The sequence below is a fragment of the Astatotilapia calliptera genome, chromosome 18 (assembly GCF_964374335.1).
Source record: "Astatotilapia calliptera chromosome 18, fAstCal68.1, whole genome shotgun sequence".
NCBI classification, from domain to species: Eukaryota; Metazoa; Chordata; class Actinopteri; order Cichliformes; family Cichlidae; genus Astatotilapia; species Astatotilapia calliptera.
In genome coordinates, this window is record NC_137439.1 from 33,315,197 (window position 1) to 33,337,502 (window position 22,306).

Below are 22,306 nucleotides of genomic sequence, written 5' to 3' on the forward strand. Positions count from 1 at the left end.
TGCCTGGCCAACAGGAGGATCATTTGATAATTTGGATTTTTGTCATGCTTTAAGTGCATGCATTATTCATAGATCTATCATAAATAGTTTCCCCTCTGATAAGTGAAGGCACCCCACTGTAAATACAGCCACGGCACCTCTAATGCATTTCCAATGGTGCTGCTGTGGTTTGAAAGTGGCTGCCACTTCTGCTGAGGATACACTTTCTATTTTCTCTTCACTCAGAAGCGACTCAACAGCCTCCATCTTTTTTTACTCCCATTTCCCTCTTTAGCTCATCATATTTCAACAGCCACCGGAGGGGTGAGGGTACTGATTTTTACATCTGATAGCAGAGCCCTCATCGCTCATCCTCACTGCGTTCTATGGCTCGCACTTCAGTGGGCTCCTAATTTAATTTTAGAGAAGAAGTAAGAGTGAGTGAGCATGATTGCTGACATATTGATACGGCTTCTCCTGGAAATCATAATGATAAAACTGCTTTTGCAGATTTGTTTTCCAGTTTTTAATGAGTGGGAATTTCAGTAAACACATGGTCATTTCATGCTTTCCTTTTTACCAGTCACCATTAACCCAGTGTGAAATCACTAAAATAAGAGCATTAGCATTTAACTCATCACCAAAAACTACAGAGTCATTGTAACAGCTCATTTAGAATTTAGATTGTATTTATAGTCGGCAGTTCTTTAGTAGTTCTTTGACACTTTGGGTAAGAACCTGTCATTCCAGTTTAAGATCGAGTACCAAAAGCCTCCAAGAGAGTTTCAGTTACTCTAAGGGAAAAGAAAAGCACCATTAACTCAGAGGGTTTTTTATTGTGGATGATGGCACTTTTAAAAAAGAGAAACAGCCTGATTTGTGATAAGTTCCTGTAGAACATCAAAGAATGATACATTTTCTATTTAAAATTAGGTTAAAGGTAACACAAGTAATCAGTCTTACCCAGCATTTAAATAAAAACAAGACCGGTTGGTTGCTTAATGACTTATTGTCAAAACACAAAACACATAAACTATATTAGAAGTAGGAGGCTCTCTTCCACAGCATGTCTTTATCCTGTCTTCCTTCTCTCTCCCCAACCGGTCGCAGCAGATGGCCCCGCCCCTCCCTGAGCTTGGATCTGCTGGAGGTTTCTTCCTGTTAAAAGGGAGTTTTTCCTTCCCACTGTCGCCAAAGTGCTTGTTCATAGGGGGTCATATGATTGTTGGGTTTCCTCTGTATGTATTACAATATAAAGCGCCCTGAGGCGACTTTTGTTGTGATTTGGTGCTGTGTAAATAAAACTGAATTGAATTGAGTTAGTCATAGCTTTTGATTTTCACTTTTTTTTAGTAGCAGTTTTTGAATTAACCCGTAAAAGTTGTGAGCTGCTCCAGGGTCCAAAGACCTTGTGATATGTGCCAGTTTCTTTATGATAAAAAAGGAATTTTAAATTTGATCACATTCATTCTTGACTGTTGTTTTGAGCAGTGGATCACAGAGGAACTGACAAAACATAGTTTGTTCAAAAACATACTACTTTCTAAAATTCTGCATGGTGAATATATCTAAGCCTTGATTATTTCTATTGTTAAAACAGACTATTTAATCTGAAATATGGATAACACATGTCAAAAAAATGTCAATGCAATCAGGCACTTTGCTGCTATAACAAATCTATACTATGAATAGCTTGAATAATTACCAATATTACCAAAGCTTAGACAAATTTGTGTGTAGCTGCTGTTTCTGTTTCACAGCGACTCTGTACTTATGTTTTAACATCTACCTTTACTTCCATAGTTACCAATACAAGGATTCACACCCAAGAAAACACTGCAAATATAAAAATAAAGACAAAGTTGCAGTTCAAAGTGACAAATTTGAAACATTTATTCTGTATTCTGTTTGAATGCGTTCGTGCTCACAGCTTAAATAAGTGTACAGTTTTGTCTCCCATGCTGCAGTGTTAATACTGACTGGTTATCAGGACACTGCAGGCTTTGTGTGGGAGATGTGTTGTTACACACTGTTTGGTTAGTTTCAGGCACCAAAATCACTAGGTTAGGTTTAGGAAATGTCATGGTTTGGTTTCCAATAAGCCCACTCTGCATGTTGATAAATGACTGTGAAGGGTACCTAGTGGATTCAAACGTGCGTCAGTTGCTCCAGACCGAGCATCCATATGTGACCAGTTGGAAGTGAGGCAGGGCTCTCATGTCCGTGTGAGGACACTGTGGATAATCAGCACTGTTTGGTTAAAAGGGTTCATGAATAGTAAGCAGCTGGCTCAGAAGTTCACTAAACCCTTTTAAGACATTTGGTGCCAGACACCTGACAGACACTCCTGCTTCACCCACTGTAATTTTAAATAGTTTGTGATGTTAAATAAGTGAGACAAACGTGGATTAAAAATGGCAAAAAATAGAAACTTAGAAAAAACCGTAGCTGCCAGTAATCACATAGCCATGATCTTGTTATAACCACAATTTGAATATTTTAAACTTAACTTATCACATAATAAGGGTTATCATGGTAACAATGTATATGGAGATTTTTTAAACTCGCATTGACTGTCAGAATTCCAAATTCCCTGATTCTTGCTTTTTCCTGTTACCACTTTCCAACTTTCCACTTGCAGCCTCCCTTTATGCGTAACACACTGGTGCTCCACACTGAGTTTGCCTAGGAGAGTTCAGGCTCTGTTGAAGAACAAAGGCGGTCACACCAAGTCCTGACTTCCAAGCTTGCTAGAATTGTATATCCTTTATTTTTACCGTATATTCTGTTTTTATACTGGAAGTATGTTTTTAGAAGTTTCAATAAATTGCTCAAGACTTTTGCACAATATTGTAAATTATATCACCTCTGTTTATACTTACTTTTAATGGTTTTAGTGACTGGCTTGCTGATACATTACGTTGCCTGTGCTAATGTCTGCACCATCCCAACACTGACCTTTAAGTATTTTAGTATTTTAGTATTTTGTATAATGGATGGATGGATGGATGGATGGATGGTATAAAAATGCTAATGTTTAGCAACTAATGATTATCCCAGTGCCTGACAAAGTAGCAAAAGACCAAAATTAAAACAAACTCAAGGTCGAATACAAATACTTACAATATAATAAACTGAAAAAACTACCCAGTATATATGTTATGTCCTCTGAGAATATGCAGGATTTTCATTAAGGAAGCTTATCAAGATGACTATTAAGGATTGAGCAGAAGATGTGCTGTAGCGTAGCAAATATGACATCCCTGTTTCTTTGTTCTTTTGTAACATCTACGTATTTTTTCCAGCCTTCAGCTCCGCAATTCATTCTCTGGATGGAGCCACACAGCGGAGCGACTTTGTCTCCATCCTCAGGGAGTTTGGGAACCACTACGTGCAGGAGGCAGTGTATGGCTTCCAGGAGTCCTGTACCATCTGGTACCCCAACAAACAGGTACAGAGGCAGCTGTGGTTGGAGTACCAGGACATAAGCAAAGGTATGGATACACACTCACACACTGTTGTTGTCATATCAAATGATAGTTTTAAATAAAGACAAAAACGCTGGAACACTGGTAAATTTCTGAATTGTCACTTTCACAAAATACATCGAAACGTGTGTATGTGTGTGTGCATATGTGGGTGCCTGTGGGGGGTGGACAGGATGATTATGTTACAAATTTAGAAGTGTAGAACCCTTGATCTTCTTTCAGCTGCACATTAAATGCTTGCCAGGAGAAACACTTGAGCCTCACATGGGACCTCTTCTGACAAAGCCTCAGCTTCTTTGTTGGTCGTAACTGGTTGTAGAGAACTGTAAGTCTTCCAGGAAGGCAGTCTTTTTTTATCCTTCTTCATCTTCTCACACCGTTTTATGGAAATGCCCCTTCAGTATTGTTTAGGTTTGTCTTTAACAGGATTTGAATTGCCACACTTTTTCCTATAAACCATGCAAACACAGAAATAAGAGCATGGCATTAGGACTTGGCTACAATCTTTGATATTTTTGTTCAACAAACATATTGAGAGCAGGCTGAGGCAACATGCTAAATACAGGCATAAAAACAAAGAAACCTGGCACATGGTTAGGAGCAGGCAGTGCAGGATCATTAGCTGAGTACAATCAGGAAGGGTTGGAACATTTCAGGAGACAGGACTAAGGGGAAAAACAACTGTTAGAAACCAACAGCCAGTTTTAGACTCTACTGATAGACTGTAGCTTCATTTTTAGTATTTTTCACACTTTTTAAAACAACACAACATGCACATCTATTCAAATCAATTCACTTTTATTTATACAGCGGCAAATCACAACAACAGTCGCTTCAAGGTGCTTTATATTGTAAGGTAGACCCTACAATAACACATGCAGAGAAAAACCCAACAGTCATATGACCCCCTGTGAGCAAGCACTTTGGCAACAGTGGGAATGAAAAACTCCCTTTTAACAGGAAGAAACCTCCGGCAGAACCAGGCTCAGGGAGGGGCGGGGCCATCTGCCTAGTGCTCCAATGGGGTGATATGGTACTACAAGGTCATTAAGATAAGATTGGGCCTGATTATTTAAGACCTTGTATGTGAGGAGCAGGATTTTGAATTCAATTCAAATCTCATGGCAAATATTACACTAAAATTTATAGTTAAATACATTTTTATTTAACTATATCTTATTATATTTTGGATATTTAGTTTACTGAAACTAGACTAAAACTCAAAAAATGCAAATTATGACTAAAGCTAAATCAATATTTGCTGCCAAATTGAACAGGAAGGGACAAAATCACGGGAAAGCTTCTAGTACTTGTATAATTACCAGTTTCCAGGCTTTGTCTTCTGTCTTCTGTGCAGAGGGAGAAGATTCATCCATGCAGATTAGAGCTTTGTGCTTTTTTGCCCACAATTGTAAAGGAGTGAAATACAGACTGAGGTGTGGCTTTGCACTATAAGCAGCATTGTTCTATCACATGTGATTTCTTCCCTCTCCAGAGGCACTTACAGCGCTGCTACTTTACGGTCTAACAATCAGCGAATCGATGACTTTCCTTTTGGTTTTATTACTCAAAATGCTAGCATATGTCAGCCACCCATCTCTTTGTTGCACATGCTTGTTTTTCAGTAAGTCGCTGCAGACATAACTGATAGTCCGTCTCGCCTTACCATTTCACCCCAGTGGCTTCAAACTGTCTGCAGTCATTTCCTCTGTTTGATCCAACCACTTTTCTTCCTTTCCCTTGTTTTGTCCAAGGACGCCCCCGCTGCGCTTCACCGTTCACTCCCAGTTACCTGTGCGCTGATAGATGGCATCAAATAACTGGGTTTTTCTGCCATCAGGAAAAGAGGATTACTCTTCATTTTCTAACAGTTTCTGACAGGCCAGTTGCCGACGCTGCTAAATGACTCGTGTAGTCCGTGTTATTTTTTCACGACGATTGATTATCGTCAGATTTATGCTTACGCGTGAATACATAGCAGATATTGACAACCTTTAAATAATGTATTGTATTAATTAATGTTAAAATTCTTGATATTTATAACAGAGTAACAATAAATATTTTAAATAGCAACATTCCCCAGTAGTAGTTTTCATTTCTAATTATGATTTGCTTTTCTTTAAAAGTGCTACCGCTGCATCTGTGGTCATGAGCTGCCATGTTGAAACAACATAAAACCATCTGATTTAGTCCATGTGGGAATGAAAATCCAATTGTCTGAACTCGTGCAAAATCCACCCAGAATCTATTATTCCTGTCAAATGGGAGCACAATGATTGTGCTGTGCTGTGAAGTACTGAAATGATTCAATCTAAGAGGGCTAACAGTTTTGGTCTGGCCCGGGACCATCTGCTTCCAGGAAAAGAAATTGATTTCATTGGCAGAAAACTTGAAATCAGAGTCATCTTTCTTAATCTCTTCCTGACTTCTTGGAAACGTCCTGGCCTTTTGGAGGGGAGTAATGAGCTCACAGGAGAGTTTGATGATCCATGTCCTCACCCCTTGCTCCAAATACAAGATGTGCCCAATTCAGTTTGGTGGATCATTTTCTGCATCCTGGCTACTTGCATTTGAGCTGCTTCTACGTTATTTTTAGATGGTGAAACATGAAATCAGTTACGACATAATTTAAAGAAAAAAATTGCTGTTGTGTTTTTCTCACTACATGAAATGAAATCCGGCTTCAGATAATGGACTTCTAAGGGTAGAAACAGTTTTCCGAGTGTGCAGCGGTCCTCTCATCTATGCGTCGGTGTAGCTCCGAGCTCTTCTTCTTTATAAACTGCATATGCAGTTTATGCTCTGATTGTATAATATCATCATTATAATATCATTTTTACGCAAAAAAATAAAAAATCTCATTTTTCCCACTTAATGAAATACTGCTGTTTGAAATATAAGGGGAAACTTTTGAGTTTGTACTCAAAACAGCCTCTCCTTCTGTGTGGATTATGAGTACAAATTTAATAAAAAAAAGAACTTTATTTTAAGGATATTTGGAGACGACAGTGCATCAGCTGTGAATTATAGCTCAGCAGACTGGAGCTCAGAGGGTTAAAGAACCACATAGTGTACCAGGGTGTGTAAAGTTAATTGAAGACTTACGCCAGTTGTTTCTTATGACCCAGGAACCTGAAAAGAACACACATTGACAGAAATGTACACACACACACATTGCGATACTGTCACTGCTGTATCTGTTATGTTTGTGAAGACGCTGCCATAGCTCATTAACCATGGTCAGTCGCTGTGTGCGCCTCCATGTGTTTGGCCATGATGCCTTGTCTGGGTGATTAATGGCGCTTTCTTGCCTGCACTAGGTTGTGATCGGAGTTTCCTATTGTCAGACACATGACCTCAATTACCACACGAGAGATCAGACATGAACAGCATCGTGCTCCCTTCATGTTACAAACATTTATTTCAGTGACAACATGTGTTGAGTTAGGAGCCTTTAAAGTTTCTGTTTTCTCCACCTCTCCAGAGTTGGCAGGTTGGTGTCCTTTAGGCAGCGCTAACACTTGCACAGGCCAAGCTAACGGCTAGTGAGTGAGCAAAGCTTAGTAGCTGAGAATCCAAATAAGAGGTGGTGGAAACCAACACCCGTTGTGTGTCTCCCCTCTGTTTTTCTTTCTAGTTTGTTGTTGCTGTTTGAAGACTTTGACTTTGGTTTCCCACAAAATAAAGCTTTGTTTTCAGTTTATTGTTGTCAGGCTGGCGTTTGGGTGCTATTCTGTCTACCCTGGACATTCTAGCATGTTAGCATTTCTGTGTTTTACTTCTGTGTCTAAAATCCACCAGTGCAGGTTTAAGAGATACTTTTTGGTGCTTGTGACCTACAATCTCATGTAGTATGACATAGAATTGTCACTAGACGATCAATATCATTCACTTGAGATATCAGGGCCTAAATGTTGTGGCTGATCACAGGTTATGTTATAAATTTGAGGATAAATGCAGCAGATGTAAAAAGTTTGAAATCTTAACCACATATTTTCTATTTTGTTGCAAAATTTGGTTCGGACTTTAAACTTTATGACTAATAGAGGAAGTTCTAGACCAGTCTCCCAAGCTTATATGCTTCCATACTAATGAGGAAAATCGTTACCTATTGTGTGGCTTGCTCAGAAAATATTTCAAGAACTTCTTTTAAACACTCCTGAAATTAGGACAGTACCGCAGCTGTCTAAGCACAGAGTGGATGTGAATATGATTAGCCTTATTTAGTTTGCCTCGTGTCTCATTCACTGAGTGACCTGTTACATGGAAAATATGTGGGGACTAGTTTGCTCGAAAACAGCTTCAAAATAATTAGATGCTTTGGAGTTCTGTCAAAACACTCCAGCAGCAATTAAAAATGGAATACGCTTCAAAACCACCTAAAGGTGACATTATAGAGCTTGTTAAATTGTTAAATGTCAGATCAAATTGAAAATATTGAATACTGACAGGAATTTCAGATGCCAGTGAAGGTGTACCTGCAGTAAACACACAGTGAGAAGTGCTGCACGAGATTAAATGTCTTTGCTATTGTTTTCACCATCAATCTTTTCTCTATCTTCTTTGCCTCCGACTAGTGTTCTCCACCTTTCCCCTCACTTTCTCTCTCAACTAAATCACTACGACCTCAACCGCAGCCCCCCTTCTCCGCCAAATCAGGTGTTGGGTTTTTACCATCCTCCTCGGTGCAGTGTCGTGTGCTGGTATGTGTAAGTGTGATCACCCTGCCAGGAGCCAGGTAAAAATAGGTGCCTTATTTATTCTATTAGGACCTGTCATTTTAACAAAGAAGCAGCCAGGAAAGTCTGGCTCCAGGGCAGGAGGGAGGAGGGGGAGGAGAGTGGTGAGGAAGAGTAGAAAAGACATGGAAGAAATTATTCAGAACTGGCTCTCACCTCTGTGACCCCCTCTCCACCCGCACACAGCACACACACCTTAGATTAGCACCACCTGCCCTGTTTAGTTACCACCTAGAAATTATGCAACCCTCGCTGATTCCTGGCACTTTCCTTGTCTATATATACTTTTAATCTTCTGGATCTTAGAATTTGTGCATCAGTATATAAGCAGTGTTGATTTTTACTGCATAAACGTGTCAAATTAAAGCTGTGCTTAAACACATATCCTTCTAAAAACACTAAAAAGAAGTGGGTGGTCTTTCTGTGCTATGTGCTATGCATTACACCTACAGGAGATGCTTTGCCTTTGAAACCGCTGCCACGAAGCTCCCAGCACACGGTGTTTGTGTTGATTGATTTGTATGTGTGTGTGTGTGTGTTGTTGACTTTTACGCACTATGCACCTCAGCACTCAGTGAACCCGCTCTGTGACCTTATGTAGTCTGCCACTTCATGGCTGAGTTGCTGTGGTCCCTGAAATCTTCCACTTTGCAGGAATGCTACTTCCAGTTGTGTAATATATGGGAGGAAGGAAACTTAATGAACTTGCTCATGTTGCAACACTACAGTCGATTTCAGCATGCTCTTCAGATTGACCCCGTCTTGCACAAATAGCAGGGTGCGTGATGGGGCTTTTGTCCATAAATGTATGCTGCAAAAGTGCAAAATTACAGACCAGCTTACATAAATGAAAGGATGAGCTCGATGTAGCGGATGTATAAAGAGGGACATTAATGGAAATTGAAATAGGTGCCTAATAATTCATTCAGCAGGCTCAAACCAATCATCTTAAATTATAATTTTTTAAGTGAACAACAACAAAAATAGCTGGATTTGCAAATTATTCCTTTTGGTGCCTTTTTTAAATTTCTCAATTTTCTTCTGATTTTATCCCAGAAGTTATTGTTCCCCTTCATTATCCCTCCTGCACTGCCTGAGTTTGTGTTTTCGGTCAGAATTACAGCCTTCAGTTTCATCTGCAGTGGGCGGGGCAAATTCAGGGATCTAGAACCTGATCTGTTAATACAGTGTTTACATATATCTGCAATCTCTGGAGTTTCTAAGAGGTTTGTAACATGGGCATTGCATTAATTACAGAAAATGCATATCAGTTTAGCTTTTTACTGATAGCTGCTTTACAGCAGATAATTTTATCAGTGCTAGAATAGCATCAATATTAAGAAGACATCGATTAGGGCAGGTGCATCACACAGCAGCACTGTATTAGCAGATATAGCACATTTATCAACATGTGTGTAGCGTGCTACGTTGTTTACCAACTCGTCTTAAAGTGCTCATACTGTTCCCATGTCAAGATGAAAATCACACACAGAAAGCAAATGTGTTGCAGAGAACTGTCACACAGCGAGTCAGCCCAAGGCTTTACAGACGTCTATAAATATTCTACATGTTCAGCTCTGGGGCTAGGTCTCCAAAGGTTGGTTAGAGTCATGCGTTTTTTGTCAAGGCTGCTCTAATATTTTGGTCCTGGTATCTTATAGTGAACTCACAAAAAATGCCATAAACAGATTTTTAAAGGATGTTCTCTGCAGATACTTTCCTCAACATGTTTGCCTTTAGATATTGGTAACCCAAAAAAACACTTTTCCCCCTCCACAGCATTATCAGATCAACACTGAAAAAGCTGACATTGCTCCTCCAGTGTGAGTGTTTTTTGCAGCAGTAATATTCCCTTTATGTGCATCTTCAGAACAGATGACCCCTGGAACAGTGAGTCATTTGTGTAGGTTTGTGAGAAAACATAACATGTATTTTTTTCTGCAATAAATTGCTATTTTACTCGATCTTAAAGACGATGGAAGCATTAACCCATCGTTAATATTCAGCAGAGAAATGTAATTCTGCTATCACTGTAATTACCACTTTTGTCAGATGTAAGTACATGAACTATATGTGTCATTTTATAGCAGAAAGCTGACGAGCGGTGATGGAAGCATCACAGCCAGCTGTAATGAACAAGGGGTTTGCATTTAAACTTTAACACTCTAATGTTAAGCGTTGACTTTTTTCCTCTGACAACAAATGACACTTTGAGACAACTGGTCGGGAGAATCTGGGCAGTGGGACACCTACAAGAGAAAAAAACCCAAATATATGATCTGCTGTCCTCGGAGTCGGTGCTGACCTCTTTGAGGACTCGTTCAAGATTCTGCTCAGACGCTCTCCTACCTGACTTGTGAGCCAAGTAAACCATTTGCCTTTGATGCACCGTCACACGTGTCGGCCCCTTGCTCACATTCCTCTTTTAAAACAGTTTGCTCCATCTGAAAATCAAAGGAAGTCTTTAAAAATAAAATTATTCACTGAATGCAATATTTTCTGTAGATAATAACATTAATATCTTAGTTGGACCTAAAACAACATTTATAACATTGCTTTAGTGTGCATGCAAATTGTAGAGCGTCTGTAACTGACCCTTCAGGCTAGATTAAGCTTCATATTTTTGTATCATCTGATACGTAGTTTTTCATAGCAGGCAATGCAGCGCGAACACTGACAAGATACCTGTGATTACAGTTTACTGCTCATCGTTTATTGTGATGCTGTTGTGTTCGTTTGGATTCACCGTGCTCAGCTGCACAGTTTAAATAATGAGCTGCAATCTTACATCAGCCGTTTGCAGTGTACTTGTTCTTTCTGCACTGAATGTTTTATGACACTTATTAATAGATATTCTCTGTAAATAAACTAGTGAAAATAATATAACATTTAGTGGTGACAAATCGATGTAATACCACCCGATGCAGAGTTGGCAATACATACCGGTAAAGCTTTGTTGTGTCATGTAGATATAGAAAGCGGCGTGATTTACGATGTGAAACTGCAATAAGTCTAAAATACTGTCAAAGTGCAGCTTTCTGGTAGGGATGTTTTGTTCAGGGATGCTCAGAAACATTTCTTAGTCTCAGCTCAATATATGTGTGACCTCTTTTTACTCTCCTGCCAACCTACTAGTTATGAGAGACAGGTAAGGTCAGGGAGTGACAGTAAAGCATGATGCCAGTCCGGCCTTTAGAGGAATAAAAAAAGAAGAGCGGGAAGGGCAGAGGAGAAGGTGAAAGAGGTGAGGAGAAACTCGGAGTCATTAGACGAAAAAGACAAACGGTCGAGCCTTATGAAGAAATGAAGCGCTCCCATAAACGTGCTTGGAGAGTCTTAAAAATGTAAAGAAAAGATGACAGGAGAGGAAGGTGAGAGGAGGCGATTATAAAGAGCCAAGAATGGGTTTGACAGAGGAGATGCAGCGGAGAGGAGGTGAACACTGTCGCAGCTGTGATACAGAGGCAGCAGATCGGAGGAGGTGTGGGTGGAGGTGTTGGAGGAGATGTCGCCTGCCTCTCTGAGGAGGGGGTGATAAATGTCTCCTGCTTGTTCAGTCACCAGGCGATTACAGACAGCCGTGGAGCAGATGTCTGCTAACTCCTTCCTGTGAGTGTGCGCTCACGTGCGTGTTTTCCAATGCAGCTGTTTTCACTCGTGTCAAAGGGTTTCTTTCTGTCTGTGCGCATTTGTTTATGCACGCACGTCTTAAAGCACGTGTGTGGGTTTCTGCGAATGTGAGCCACAGTGTGTGTGTGTGTTAGAGAGAGTGTGTGATTCAGCAGCAGAAGGAAAAGTGTCATCCGACTCGTCCAGTCTATCGAAGTGAAACTGCTCCTGCAACTAAAGTTGAAGTCGAAGATGAGAAACAGATTGTCCGGCTCCTCCGCCACAAAATTGGTTGATTTCAAGCTTTGTCAGCACAGTTGCAGACAACTCACCTCACCAGAAAACACAGAGCCCAGCAGATATCAGTTTACGTACAACAGGATTACCATAGGATTATCTGAAAATAAAGACAAAGAAACATGCTACTGGCACAGAGAGGTCACTAATCAAATTGCAGATACTCTCAGACATGATGAGGAGTAACCCTGCTGGGGCGAGAAAATGTTAAAAAGCAAAGGAGGTAAAAGTAAGCTGTCTTTATCTGCACTCAAAAGAATTTTGCACCCAAAACGGTGAGAGTAAAGAAAAATTCCCAGACCAGTTGTGATTGGTCACTGGCAGTCGCAGTACAATACAAGATAATACCGTACATCAATAGCAGGAAGATAGCATTCAGAATAATAATCCAAGGAACTCTGCTAAGAAGGAGAACAAGCAGCAGGATTTCTTTCCAAGTCACATTGTGAGATCTGCAGGTGAAGATTTTCAATCATGGATTTCCAGTAAGATGCTCACACAGAAACATGGATGCATACACAGCCACACACTCAAATAAGAAGGGTAGGCAGCCTTAAATCTGCTGTTTATGAGACAGCTGTGAGACATTTTCTTTGCTCAGCAAAGTGCTCATTTAAGACAGGTTTATTTCATCGAAAGTGGAAGCCTAAAGGATATCATAGGGAATGAATAGTCTGTCTGACTCAGCTTAGGGTTTGATAACTCTGGGCATTTTCAGCTTTGAAAGACAGGATTGGGTGGATAGGGGTGTTGTTACTTATGACAGGGTCAGAAATGCAGTTTTCATACCTCTTTCTACATGTATTCTACATTCTAGACTTGAGGCAAAACTGTCAGCTCTAACATATACATTAGTCCACATACAGTGCCTAATATTATCTTAATCAGGGTACAAATATAGCACTTTGTTCAGGATAAAGCTGTGAACATCATGTAGGTAGGATAATTGGTGTTCATTAATGTTCTGTGAACACAGCAGGCCTTTTACGCCTGAGGCAAACCTGGAGACTAGCTAAAAGCTAAAGCCAGCAAATCCTGTGTGAAGGCAAACAGTTGCCCGTTCTTGCAGCAGAGCAAATATGGTTGGGAGCCATCAGTTTGCACTGTTTAAATGCAGTGACATTTGTGCTGAAAAGGCCAAAAAAGGAGGGGGAAAGTGCAGGGTTTGGGTGAGGTCCTGCGTGCTACTGTATATTCCACAGAGAGGGTTAGAAAAGGGAATTGAAGAAATTTGTAAAACCGGGTCAATGTTAGGTAATCCTGTATTTACCGCTGTGTGTACCTTATTGAAACATCATCGATTACTGATGTAAGTCACAAATATCAAACATGCGAAGAAAGAAAGTTCGGGCACAACCGAACAACTCTGAAGAATTCAGATGAGCCTTGAGCTCCAAATCATTCATAATTGGCGATGAGTTGGGCAGTAGATGTCCCACTGCCCAATCAGGCTAAGCAGTTAATGTCACGGTTTGAAAAAAAAAAAACTGATGTTTGTGGTACTTTTTTAAAGCACATCTTGTGGATTAATGTAAATATTTAGACTTGAACCTGAAGAATGTAGTTTTGTCTCATGAAATCAGTTTTGTTTTTACTATTTTGTTGAATTTTAAGGTTAAAGCTTTAGGAGAGGATTGGAGTTAAAGTTACATAACAGTGACTTACAATTTAGACGGGTCTTACTATTGCAATGGCACATGCATCACAGGACAAATGCCAGCAGCTGTACCTAAGCAGTGATATTTAAAATGCTTTCCACTGTCCGCAATCCATTAACCTTTACCCTATAGTTTACAATATGTTCAGTCCACGGTAGAACGCTTGAAATGTTCACCTTATAGTCAAAAGATCCTCAGTTCAAGTGTGGAATGAGACCCAGGCTCATACTGCTAAAGCTCGTCAGTCTCTCTGAAACGAGCAGCGTTGAATCTTTGTCCCTGTGATTGTCACATTAAATTTCACAAAAACTCAAATGAGTGAATAAGAAAAAGTGAAAAGCATATTTGTAGTATTAGCAGCATACAAGGAGCCGTGCACGCGCACTTTTTCTTCAGCTCAAACAAACCACCCTTTGAAAGCCTCGCGTCCCTTCACCTTCAGCTCCTGTCTGAAATGCACTGCTCAGTGCAGGCAGCAAGCAACTTGTGATCCATTATGTATCGTGGCCCTCCCGGTGTTATTCAGTATTTTCTAATCATGTCGTACATGATCTGTTTCAGTCTAGCCACTCGAACATCCACTCTTCTCCACAGAAATTTAATTCCGCTCTCAGCTAGTCAAGGTCGTCCCACAGATGAAATTTAAACATTTTATTCTCCTTTGTGGGAACGCACAGAGGAGGCGAGAGGAGTGGAGGAGCAGCCAGCCTGGCATCATCACCGTTCTCCATTCATCACTCTCTCTCTCTCTTTTTCCTGGTTTTTCTTATCACCACACAAAGCACAGCTGGTCCCATCTACGTGGTTTTCCTTTTCCAAGGAGTCAACCTTTTGCTATTTCTTGTTTTATTTTTCTCTCTCTCCGTCTTTAGAGTATAGTTTACAGCTCTGTTTCCACCTTTACTTTCTCTTCTCTCCATTGCTTTCCGATGAGTCGTGATCAGTGTAGTCTTAGTACATTTTTGAGGGTGGAGCACTGAACTTCCCATGACACAGCTATTTAGAGAATATAGTCATTGTTCTTTGAAGCATTGCTAGATTAGCAGTGATGTAATCCAAGAAGATATATTGTGTAGTACATTCTGTAATAACCTATACTGTGTGGGCCTTTGATATGTTGTACTGTATTAGAATATACAGGGCTGGTCTACAGTGATTTGTTTGTGTGAAGTGAGGAACTGAGCTGGGTGGAGATGAGGAACACAGTTACCGTCACAGTAGGAGTTTTATTTTATCCCCCAAAAAGTTGTAAAGATCCAAATATCACCAAAACAGTTTTACCAAAAAATGAGATGGTAGTTCTGGGCCCTCAGAAAAGGTGAAATAAACAGAAATTAACTCCAGTTTTGTGCCAAAACTCTGGCTCAAGCCCACAGGGGGGAGCAAACACTAACACATTACACACAAACCAAACAAGCAGTTGGTTTAAAAGATACACACAGACAATTAACACCTCAATACCCACATGAAGAACCAGAGGAAATAAACATCTTATGTAAAGTTATATAGCTGCAGTTATTTTTGGTTCATTAGACCTGGGTGGAGTTAAAGTTTTGAAAGTTGTGAGATGCCACCGAACTCAAAGTACAAGCCTGACGGAGAGAGATGTCAATCACTGTGCGTCTGGCACCCGCAGAACGCTCAGAGGAGGTGTGAAGGCCAGTTCTTCGTTTAAGCGTCTCTGTTGCCGCCTGGGCCTGTTTGAGCTCGATTTTGTCATTTGGCACAAACGCAATGGTCCACGTGGACCTCTTGGGCAGATGTCTACACGTGGTCCAAAATTTAGACTCTAAATGGCAGCTGATCCACAATGACGATTATAGAACAGTGTATTTGGATAACCTTGAAGTTTGAATGAAGGTATGGGATTCTTTTTTTGTACCAATATGTCTTTTGCTGCTGTTAATGTTTTAATGATGCATTTAATTAAAGAAATATTCTCAATAACATAAACAATGAAACAAGTGGCCAAATGCTTAGATATCAGGAATCTCAGAAAAAAATGAAACTTTGTTGCCAGTTATATGAATATACAGTCATCTAGTCACAAAAGCAGTAAATAATATATTGATTTAGTGAGATGTTGCAGTAAGTACTTATTTAGGATCCCTGCTCAGCAGAAGACCTTGCCTGCTTTTTATGTGAAGAAGCTTGAGTGAGTGATCAGTCACACTGTTTTTATGATTGACGTTGTAGCCTGAGGAGTGAAGAACCATACACAGTCATGGTACACTATTCTACTGAAGCATATAATACACAACTAAAGGACAAAATGTTACAAGAAAAAAACTAATAAAGCAGGAAAACTACAAACATATCAACTAATCTCAACTCAGCTGTCAGCTGTACTAAAGTGAGTCAGGATGTACTTCTATAACGGCATTGTGTAAACGAAAGTTTTTGAAGCTGTGTTTACAGCAAGGCCATTGTCTTTCCAGCTCTGTTCTGATATCCACCAACTCACCTAACTCACGAAAAACATTCCACTTATATGACATAAAAATGTATTAAATACTAATATATATATATATATATATATATATATATATATATATATATATATATATATATATATATAAAACACCCAGCACGCCCCTGCGGGCGGTTTATCCTTCAAGCTCGGGTCCTCTACCAGAGGCCTGGGAGCTTGAGGGTCCTGCGCAGTATCTTAGCTGTTCCCAGGACTGCGCTCTTCTGGACAGAGATCTCCGATGTTGTTCCCGGGATCTGCTGGAGCCACTCGCCTAGCTTGGGAGTCACCGCACCTAGTGCTCCGATTACCACGGGGACCACCGTTACCTTCACCCTCCACATCCTCTCGAGCTCTTCTCTGAGCCCTTGGTATTTCTCCAGCTTCTCGTGTTCCTTCTTCCTGATATTGCTGTCATTCGGAACCGCTACATCGATCACTACGGCCGTCTTCTTCTGTTTGTCTACCACCACTATGTCCGGTTGGTTAGCCACCACCATTTTGTCCGTCTGTATCTGGAAGTCCCACAGGATCTTAGCTCGGTCATTCTCCACCACCCTTGGGGGCATCTCCCATTTTGACCTCGGGACTTCCAGGTTATACTCGGCACAGATGTTCCTGTACACTATGCCGGCCACTTGGTTATGGCGTTCCATGTATGCCTTGCCTGCTAGCATCTTGCACCCTGCTGTTATGTGCTGGATTGTCTCTGGGGCATCTTTACACAGCCTGCACCTGGGGTCTTGCCTGGTGTGATAGACCCCAGCCTCTATGGATCTTGTACTCAGAGCTTGTTCTTGTGCTGCCATAATTAGTGCCTCTGTGCTGTCTTTCAGTCCAGCTTTGTCCAGCCACTGGTAGGATTTCTGGATATCAGCCACCCCCTCTATCTGTCGGTGGTACATACCGTGCAGGGGCCTGTCCTTCCATGATGGTTCCTCGTCTCCCTCCTCTTTCTTGGGTTTCTGCTGCCTGAGGTATTCACTGAGCACTCGGTCAGTTGGGGCCATCTTCCCAATGTATTCTTGGATGTTCGTTGTCTCATCCTGGACTGTGGTGCTGACACTCACCAGTCCCCGGCCCCCTTCCTTCTGCTTAGCGTACAGCCTCAGGGTGCTGGACTTGGGGTGAAACCCTCCATGCATGGTAAGGAGCTTTCTTGTCTTTATGTCAGTGGCTTCTATCTCCTCCTTTGGCCAGCCTATTACCCCAGCAGGGTACCTGATCACGGGCAGGGCGTACGTGTTGATGGCCTGGATCTTGTTCTTACCGCTCAGCTGACTCCTCAGGACTTGCCTGACCCTCTGCAGGTAACTTGGTGGTTGCAGCTTTTCTAGCGGCCTCTTCATGGTTCCCATTCGCCTGCGGGATCCCCAGGTACTTGTAACTGTCCTCTATGTCTGCAATGTTGCCTTCTGGTAGTTCAATCCCCTCAGTTCTGACTACCTTCCCTCTCTTTGTTACCATCCGACTACACTTCTCCAGTCCGAACGACATTCCAATGTCATTTCTGTATAGCCTGGTAGTGTGGATCAGTGAATCGATGTCTCGTTCACTCTTGGCATACAGCTTGATGTCATCCATGTACAGGAGGTGGCTGACAACTGCTCCGTTCCGTAGTCGGTATCCGTAGCCAGTCTTGTTAATGATCTCACTGAGGGGGTTCAGGCCTATGCAGAACAGCAGTGGGGACAGAGCATCTCCTTGGTAGATCCCGCACTTGATGGTGACTTGTGCTATGGGCTTGGAGTTGGCCTCTAGTGTTGTGCGCCACATCCCCATTGAGTTCCTGATGAAGGCTCTTAGGGTCCCATTGATCTTGTACAATTCTAGGCATTCCAGTATCCAGCTGTGGGGCATTGAGTCATAGGCCTTCTTGTAATCAATCCAGGCAGTGCACAGGTTGGTCAGTCTGGTCTTGCAGTCTCGGCTGATTGTTCTGTCTAGCAGTAGCTGGTGTTTTGCGCCTCTGGTATTCTTGCCAATTCCTTTCTGTGTCCCGCTCATGTATTGACCCATGTGCCTGTTCATCTTAGCCGATATGATGCCTGACAGGAGCTTCCATGTAGTACTGAGGCAGGTTATTGGTCGGTAGTTGGAGGGGACCGGTCCCTTCTTGGGGTCCTTGGGGATCAGGACCGTCCGACCTTCGGTTAGCCATTCCGGGTGTCTCTCGTCAACTAGCAGCTGGTTCATTTGTGCTGCCAGACGCTCGTGGAGTGCAATCAGCTTCTTTAGCCAGTAGGCGTGAACCATGTCGGGCCCTGGTGCTGTCCAACTCTTCATACTGGAGACCCTTTCTTGGATATCTGCGCTTACCTTCAGGGTCATACGTCACATGAAGACCAAAATAGTTCCAAACGCCAGATCTGAATGAGGGTGCGGGAGGTTCAATTTGCCATGTTGCAATGAGCTTAGCTTCTGTCTCACTAGCTTGCCCTGCGCTCAGTGAATCTGCGTTCGACTACTCCGCCTAGGCTGCACTGTCGAGCGCAGATCCACTGAGCGCTCAACACAGACAGCATCGTCAGAAGGAAAGTTGATCAAATAAATTAAAAATTTTGTCCTGTTTAAAAGATAGTGTTTTAATATGGAATACATTTATTTTGAAAATCTTAAATGCTGTTATGTGTTGAATGTAGTTTGACATTACATTTCCGTCCGTGTTTCCATTACTCTACATGATCGCTTGAGTTTTAGGCTAAATGCTTCCAGACATTACAAACGTGTCTGTAACTCTGACTGAGAGTTCTTCACTGAGCAGGTGCTCGCTGTCACACAGCTGCTTCCCCCCGTGGGCCGCGCTGCCTCTGCCCTGACAAACTAATTAAAGAGAAACTGTCGTAAACGTAGCCTTTCACTCACTGGTATAAAGCCGTTTCAGTGACGGAGCAGAGAAAGTGCAATCTGCACCCACGCCTAGATATTGAAATTTTTAACATTCCTGCACTTTGACGCCGCGCACCATGAAATTAAATACAGAATGAAACTTTGGTGGGAGATGGAGAAGGTTGGGACAGAACAACAGTTACACTGTCCGACAACTAATCCTATAACATGAGCCAACCCGATTTTTTCAACCGCACGCTTCTTCCTGTATAAATGAGCCATTTGTCCTGCCTCTCTGCTGCTGTGAAAACCAACTGCAGTATTTATGACTTCTCTCGTCATTTTTAAACCACCCCGTTCTGTTTCCGTCGTCGTCTCTCAGTTCTTCTATTTACAGTAGAAAGGTCTGCGTTCCTCTAATGAGCAGAGGGAAAAATAAATCAATGGTGTTTTCTCTGTTTTATTGATCCCATCACAGCTGGAAGCTGATCATTGGAACCTGATAGCAGTTCATTGAATCTGCTTCTTTCAAACAAAAACAAAACCCCTTCTTTGTTAAATCATCTGCTGTGTTGTTGTTTTTTCGCAGAACATTTCAGAATATTGAAACGTGTACTTTTAGACAGATATTGATCACAGAATTGGCATTTGCTATTATTATCTTTAATTCCACAGTGGATTTGTACAGACTGACAAATTGCAAGAGATTATTGGTCTCAGCCTTCTTCTTTTCATTAACTTGGGATTAGGCAAACCCTTTCTTGTACTGTGCTGGGTAGTATGTGTGTGTGTGTGTGTTTTTATAATAGGGTGTGTGTATATGTGTGCTTTGAAGGCATTTCCCCAAATTACAATGTCTAGCTGGTGTATTATTTAATGAGGATGTGTGACAGAAATATCAGCTCCATAGGGAGACAGAAACCAGGAAGCTAAAGATATCAAGGGGAGTTGGAGACACATCTCTAAAGTCAGCTGGGACGTCTTAGTGGCAAACCCACGACCGTCCCCAGCTTTATAATCTCCTGCTGCAAGTCCATTTTAATTTCCGATTCAAGCTCATAATCGATCGGCGTGTGTTCTCATGCTGCTAATTGTATCTTTCAGCGTGAGATTTGTGTGCGCTCGTGTGCGTATGTACGTGTGGGTGTGTTTGCAAATGTAGTATTGTTTTTCTTTTAGTTGCCACTGTAATGGTACTGCCTTATAAAAAGTCAACTAAACATACTCATATAAGAGATACGGGGTTCTAAGGTAATTGTAACTTTTAACAGGATAATAATATTAAGATTCGATGAGAAGCTTCCTTGTACTCACTGGAATGGTCAATCTGTAAGCAGTATGGTTTTCTCACATCATGGGAGCTAATATTAGCAAACTCTAGACCAGTGTCTCCCAACCTTTTGGAGCCACCGCACATATTTCACATTAGAAAAATCACACTACCAAACAAAAATACCACAAAAGGCATACTGATCATTTTCCCCGCGCACAAGGTATGGCGGATTTCGGCTCGGTTTGTCCCCAACACACCTTTTTTGCTTTCTTCTGACTGCTACTCATGCTAGGGCCTTTATCTGGCTCCAGATTTTCTCCAGGACACAGATCAGATTGAATACTTTTTAAAAAATATATATTTATCGATTGCTATTTCACGCTGCGCTGTCTCACTCGCAGCATGACTATATAATTTCTTCTTCGTCTTCTCCTGTTTTACTGGCAGTTAGCATACATTTAACTGGAGCAAGAAGTTGTACTGCCCTCTAGTGGAAGAGAATGTAATTGTTCTGTCCGTTACTCCGGTACCAATCAGGTGAATCTTCCACGGCACACCTATGTGCGGCGACACAGTGGTTGGGAAACACTGCTCTAGACAGGCAGGCTTTTCTCTAAGAGCTACTGCTAAGCTATAGTTTATTTTATTTTTAGTTTATTCCTTGTTAGGTGGTCAGCACTCAGCAATCTGGTGGTTGTTTTAGATGTGTATTGTAGGTTGTATCCTATGCTCTCTCTTTGTGGGTTTCCTCTGCAGTCCAAAGATATGCAATTGACTGCAGGTGTTAATGTGAGTTTGAATGGTTGCTTCTCTGTGTCACCCCTCTAATAGGCTGGCAAGCTGTCCAGGCTGTCCCTGCCTTTGGCCCTATGACAGCTGGGATAGGCTCCAGCCCCAAGAAACCCTGGTTTATATAAGTACAAAAAAAATGGATGGAATCATTTCAGTGCCTTAGCGCCTTTTGTCCAATGCCTCTGGTTTGATAATGAGACGTAATAATGTGAAAATGAGATTTAAACAACAATTTGCATCTTGGGTTTCCACATTACCTTCCTGCTAACATTCACTTTATTAAATCTCAGAGTCACTTTTCATCCAGGTTTCCTGCAAATTTCTCTTTCCTGTATCTCTGTGCCCAACATCTAAGCTGTGACAATAAAAATGGATGACTGACTGTGACTCCAGATTAACTTAAAAGTTCATAAATATATTATAACTGTGTTTCCACAAAACATGCCAAGTGACAAATTACTAGCAAGTGGATTTTACAAAGCAAACAGGCAGATAGTGTAAAACTGTGACACTATTTTCCTTTCATTTTCACTCCAAACAAGAGATGAACTGCAAAAGAAGGCGAGAGATGGAGCTGTTTCATAAACAGTAATGAAGCAGTGATGTTTTCTTGTGCAGTGCATTCTCCAAAACGGCCAACATTTTTCTCTTCTGCTATAAACGTTTCATGAATATAATACAGACACATAAAAGTAGGACGTCTCATGACGTCTCAGACCAGCATTCTCTGCTGTTACCTGTCAGGTGAGGCTTTCTGTATCAAGATATGGAAAAACATGACCTTACCTCGAGCAATATGAAAATCTTAACAAACAGCCTTCAGCTACAAATACGAATAAATCACACAGAACACATGAAAGCCCTTCATATTATGCTCATAAATGTGAAGAAATGGAAGCACATCAGAAAACAGGGCTTCCCAAACACTGCCATATAAAGATTTCTATGGTAGACAAACATGACGCAAATGCATCTGTGTATTTCTCACTGAGCAGCATTTTTCAAAGAACTCCTGCAAGTGTTTATGCTGCAAATTTAAAATGTTTCAACACCACAACAAGCTACGCGAAATTGCCACATAATGGAAAACCATTTTTTCACAGGGATATTGACAGCTGCAGGAGCACTTTGAATTAATCTGTTAAAATGTTGATGCTTTTACTGCAGCCTCC

At 41.3% G+C, this 22,306-nt stretch overlaps 1 protein-coding gene across 6 annotated transcripts in view; it reads left to right on the top strand.

The window, feature by feature from the left end:
• Positions 1-22,306, top strand: part of astn1 (astrotactin 1) — a 476,318-nt gene that overhangs the window by 301,025 nt on the left and 152,987 nt on the right. For all 6 annotated transcript variants that reach the window (XM_026150134.2, XM_026150137.2, XM_026150138.2 and 3 more), the window contains one exon: positions 3,285-3,473. In XM_026150134.2, the coding sequence (XP_026005919.1) occupies positions 3,285-3,473 (189 nt within the window). The remainder of the gene's footprint in view (positions 1-3,284; positions 3,474-22,306) is intronic.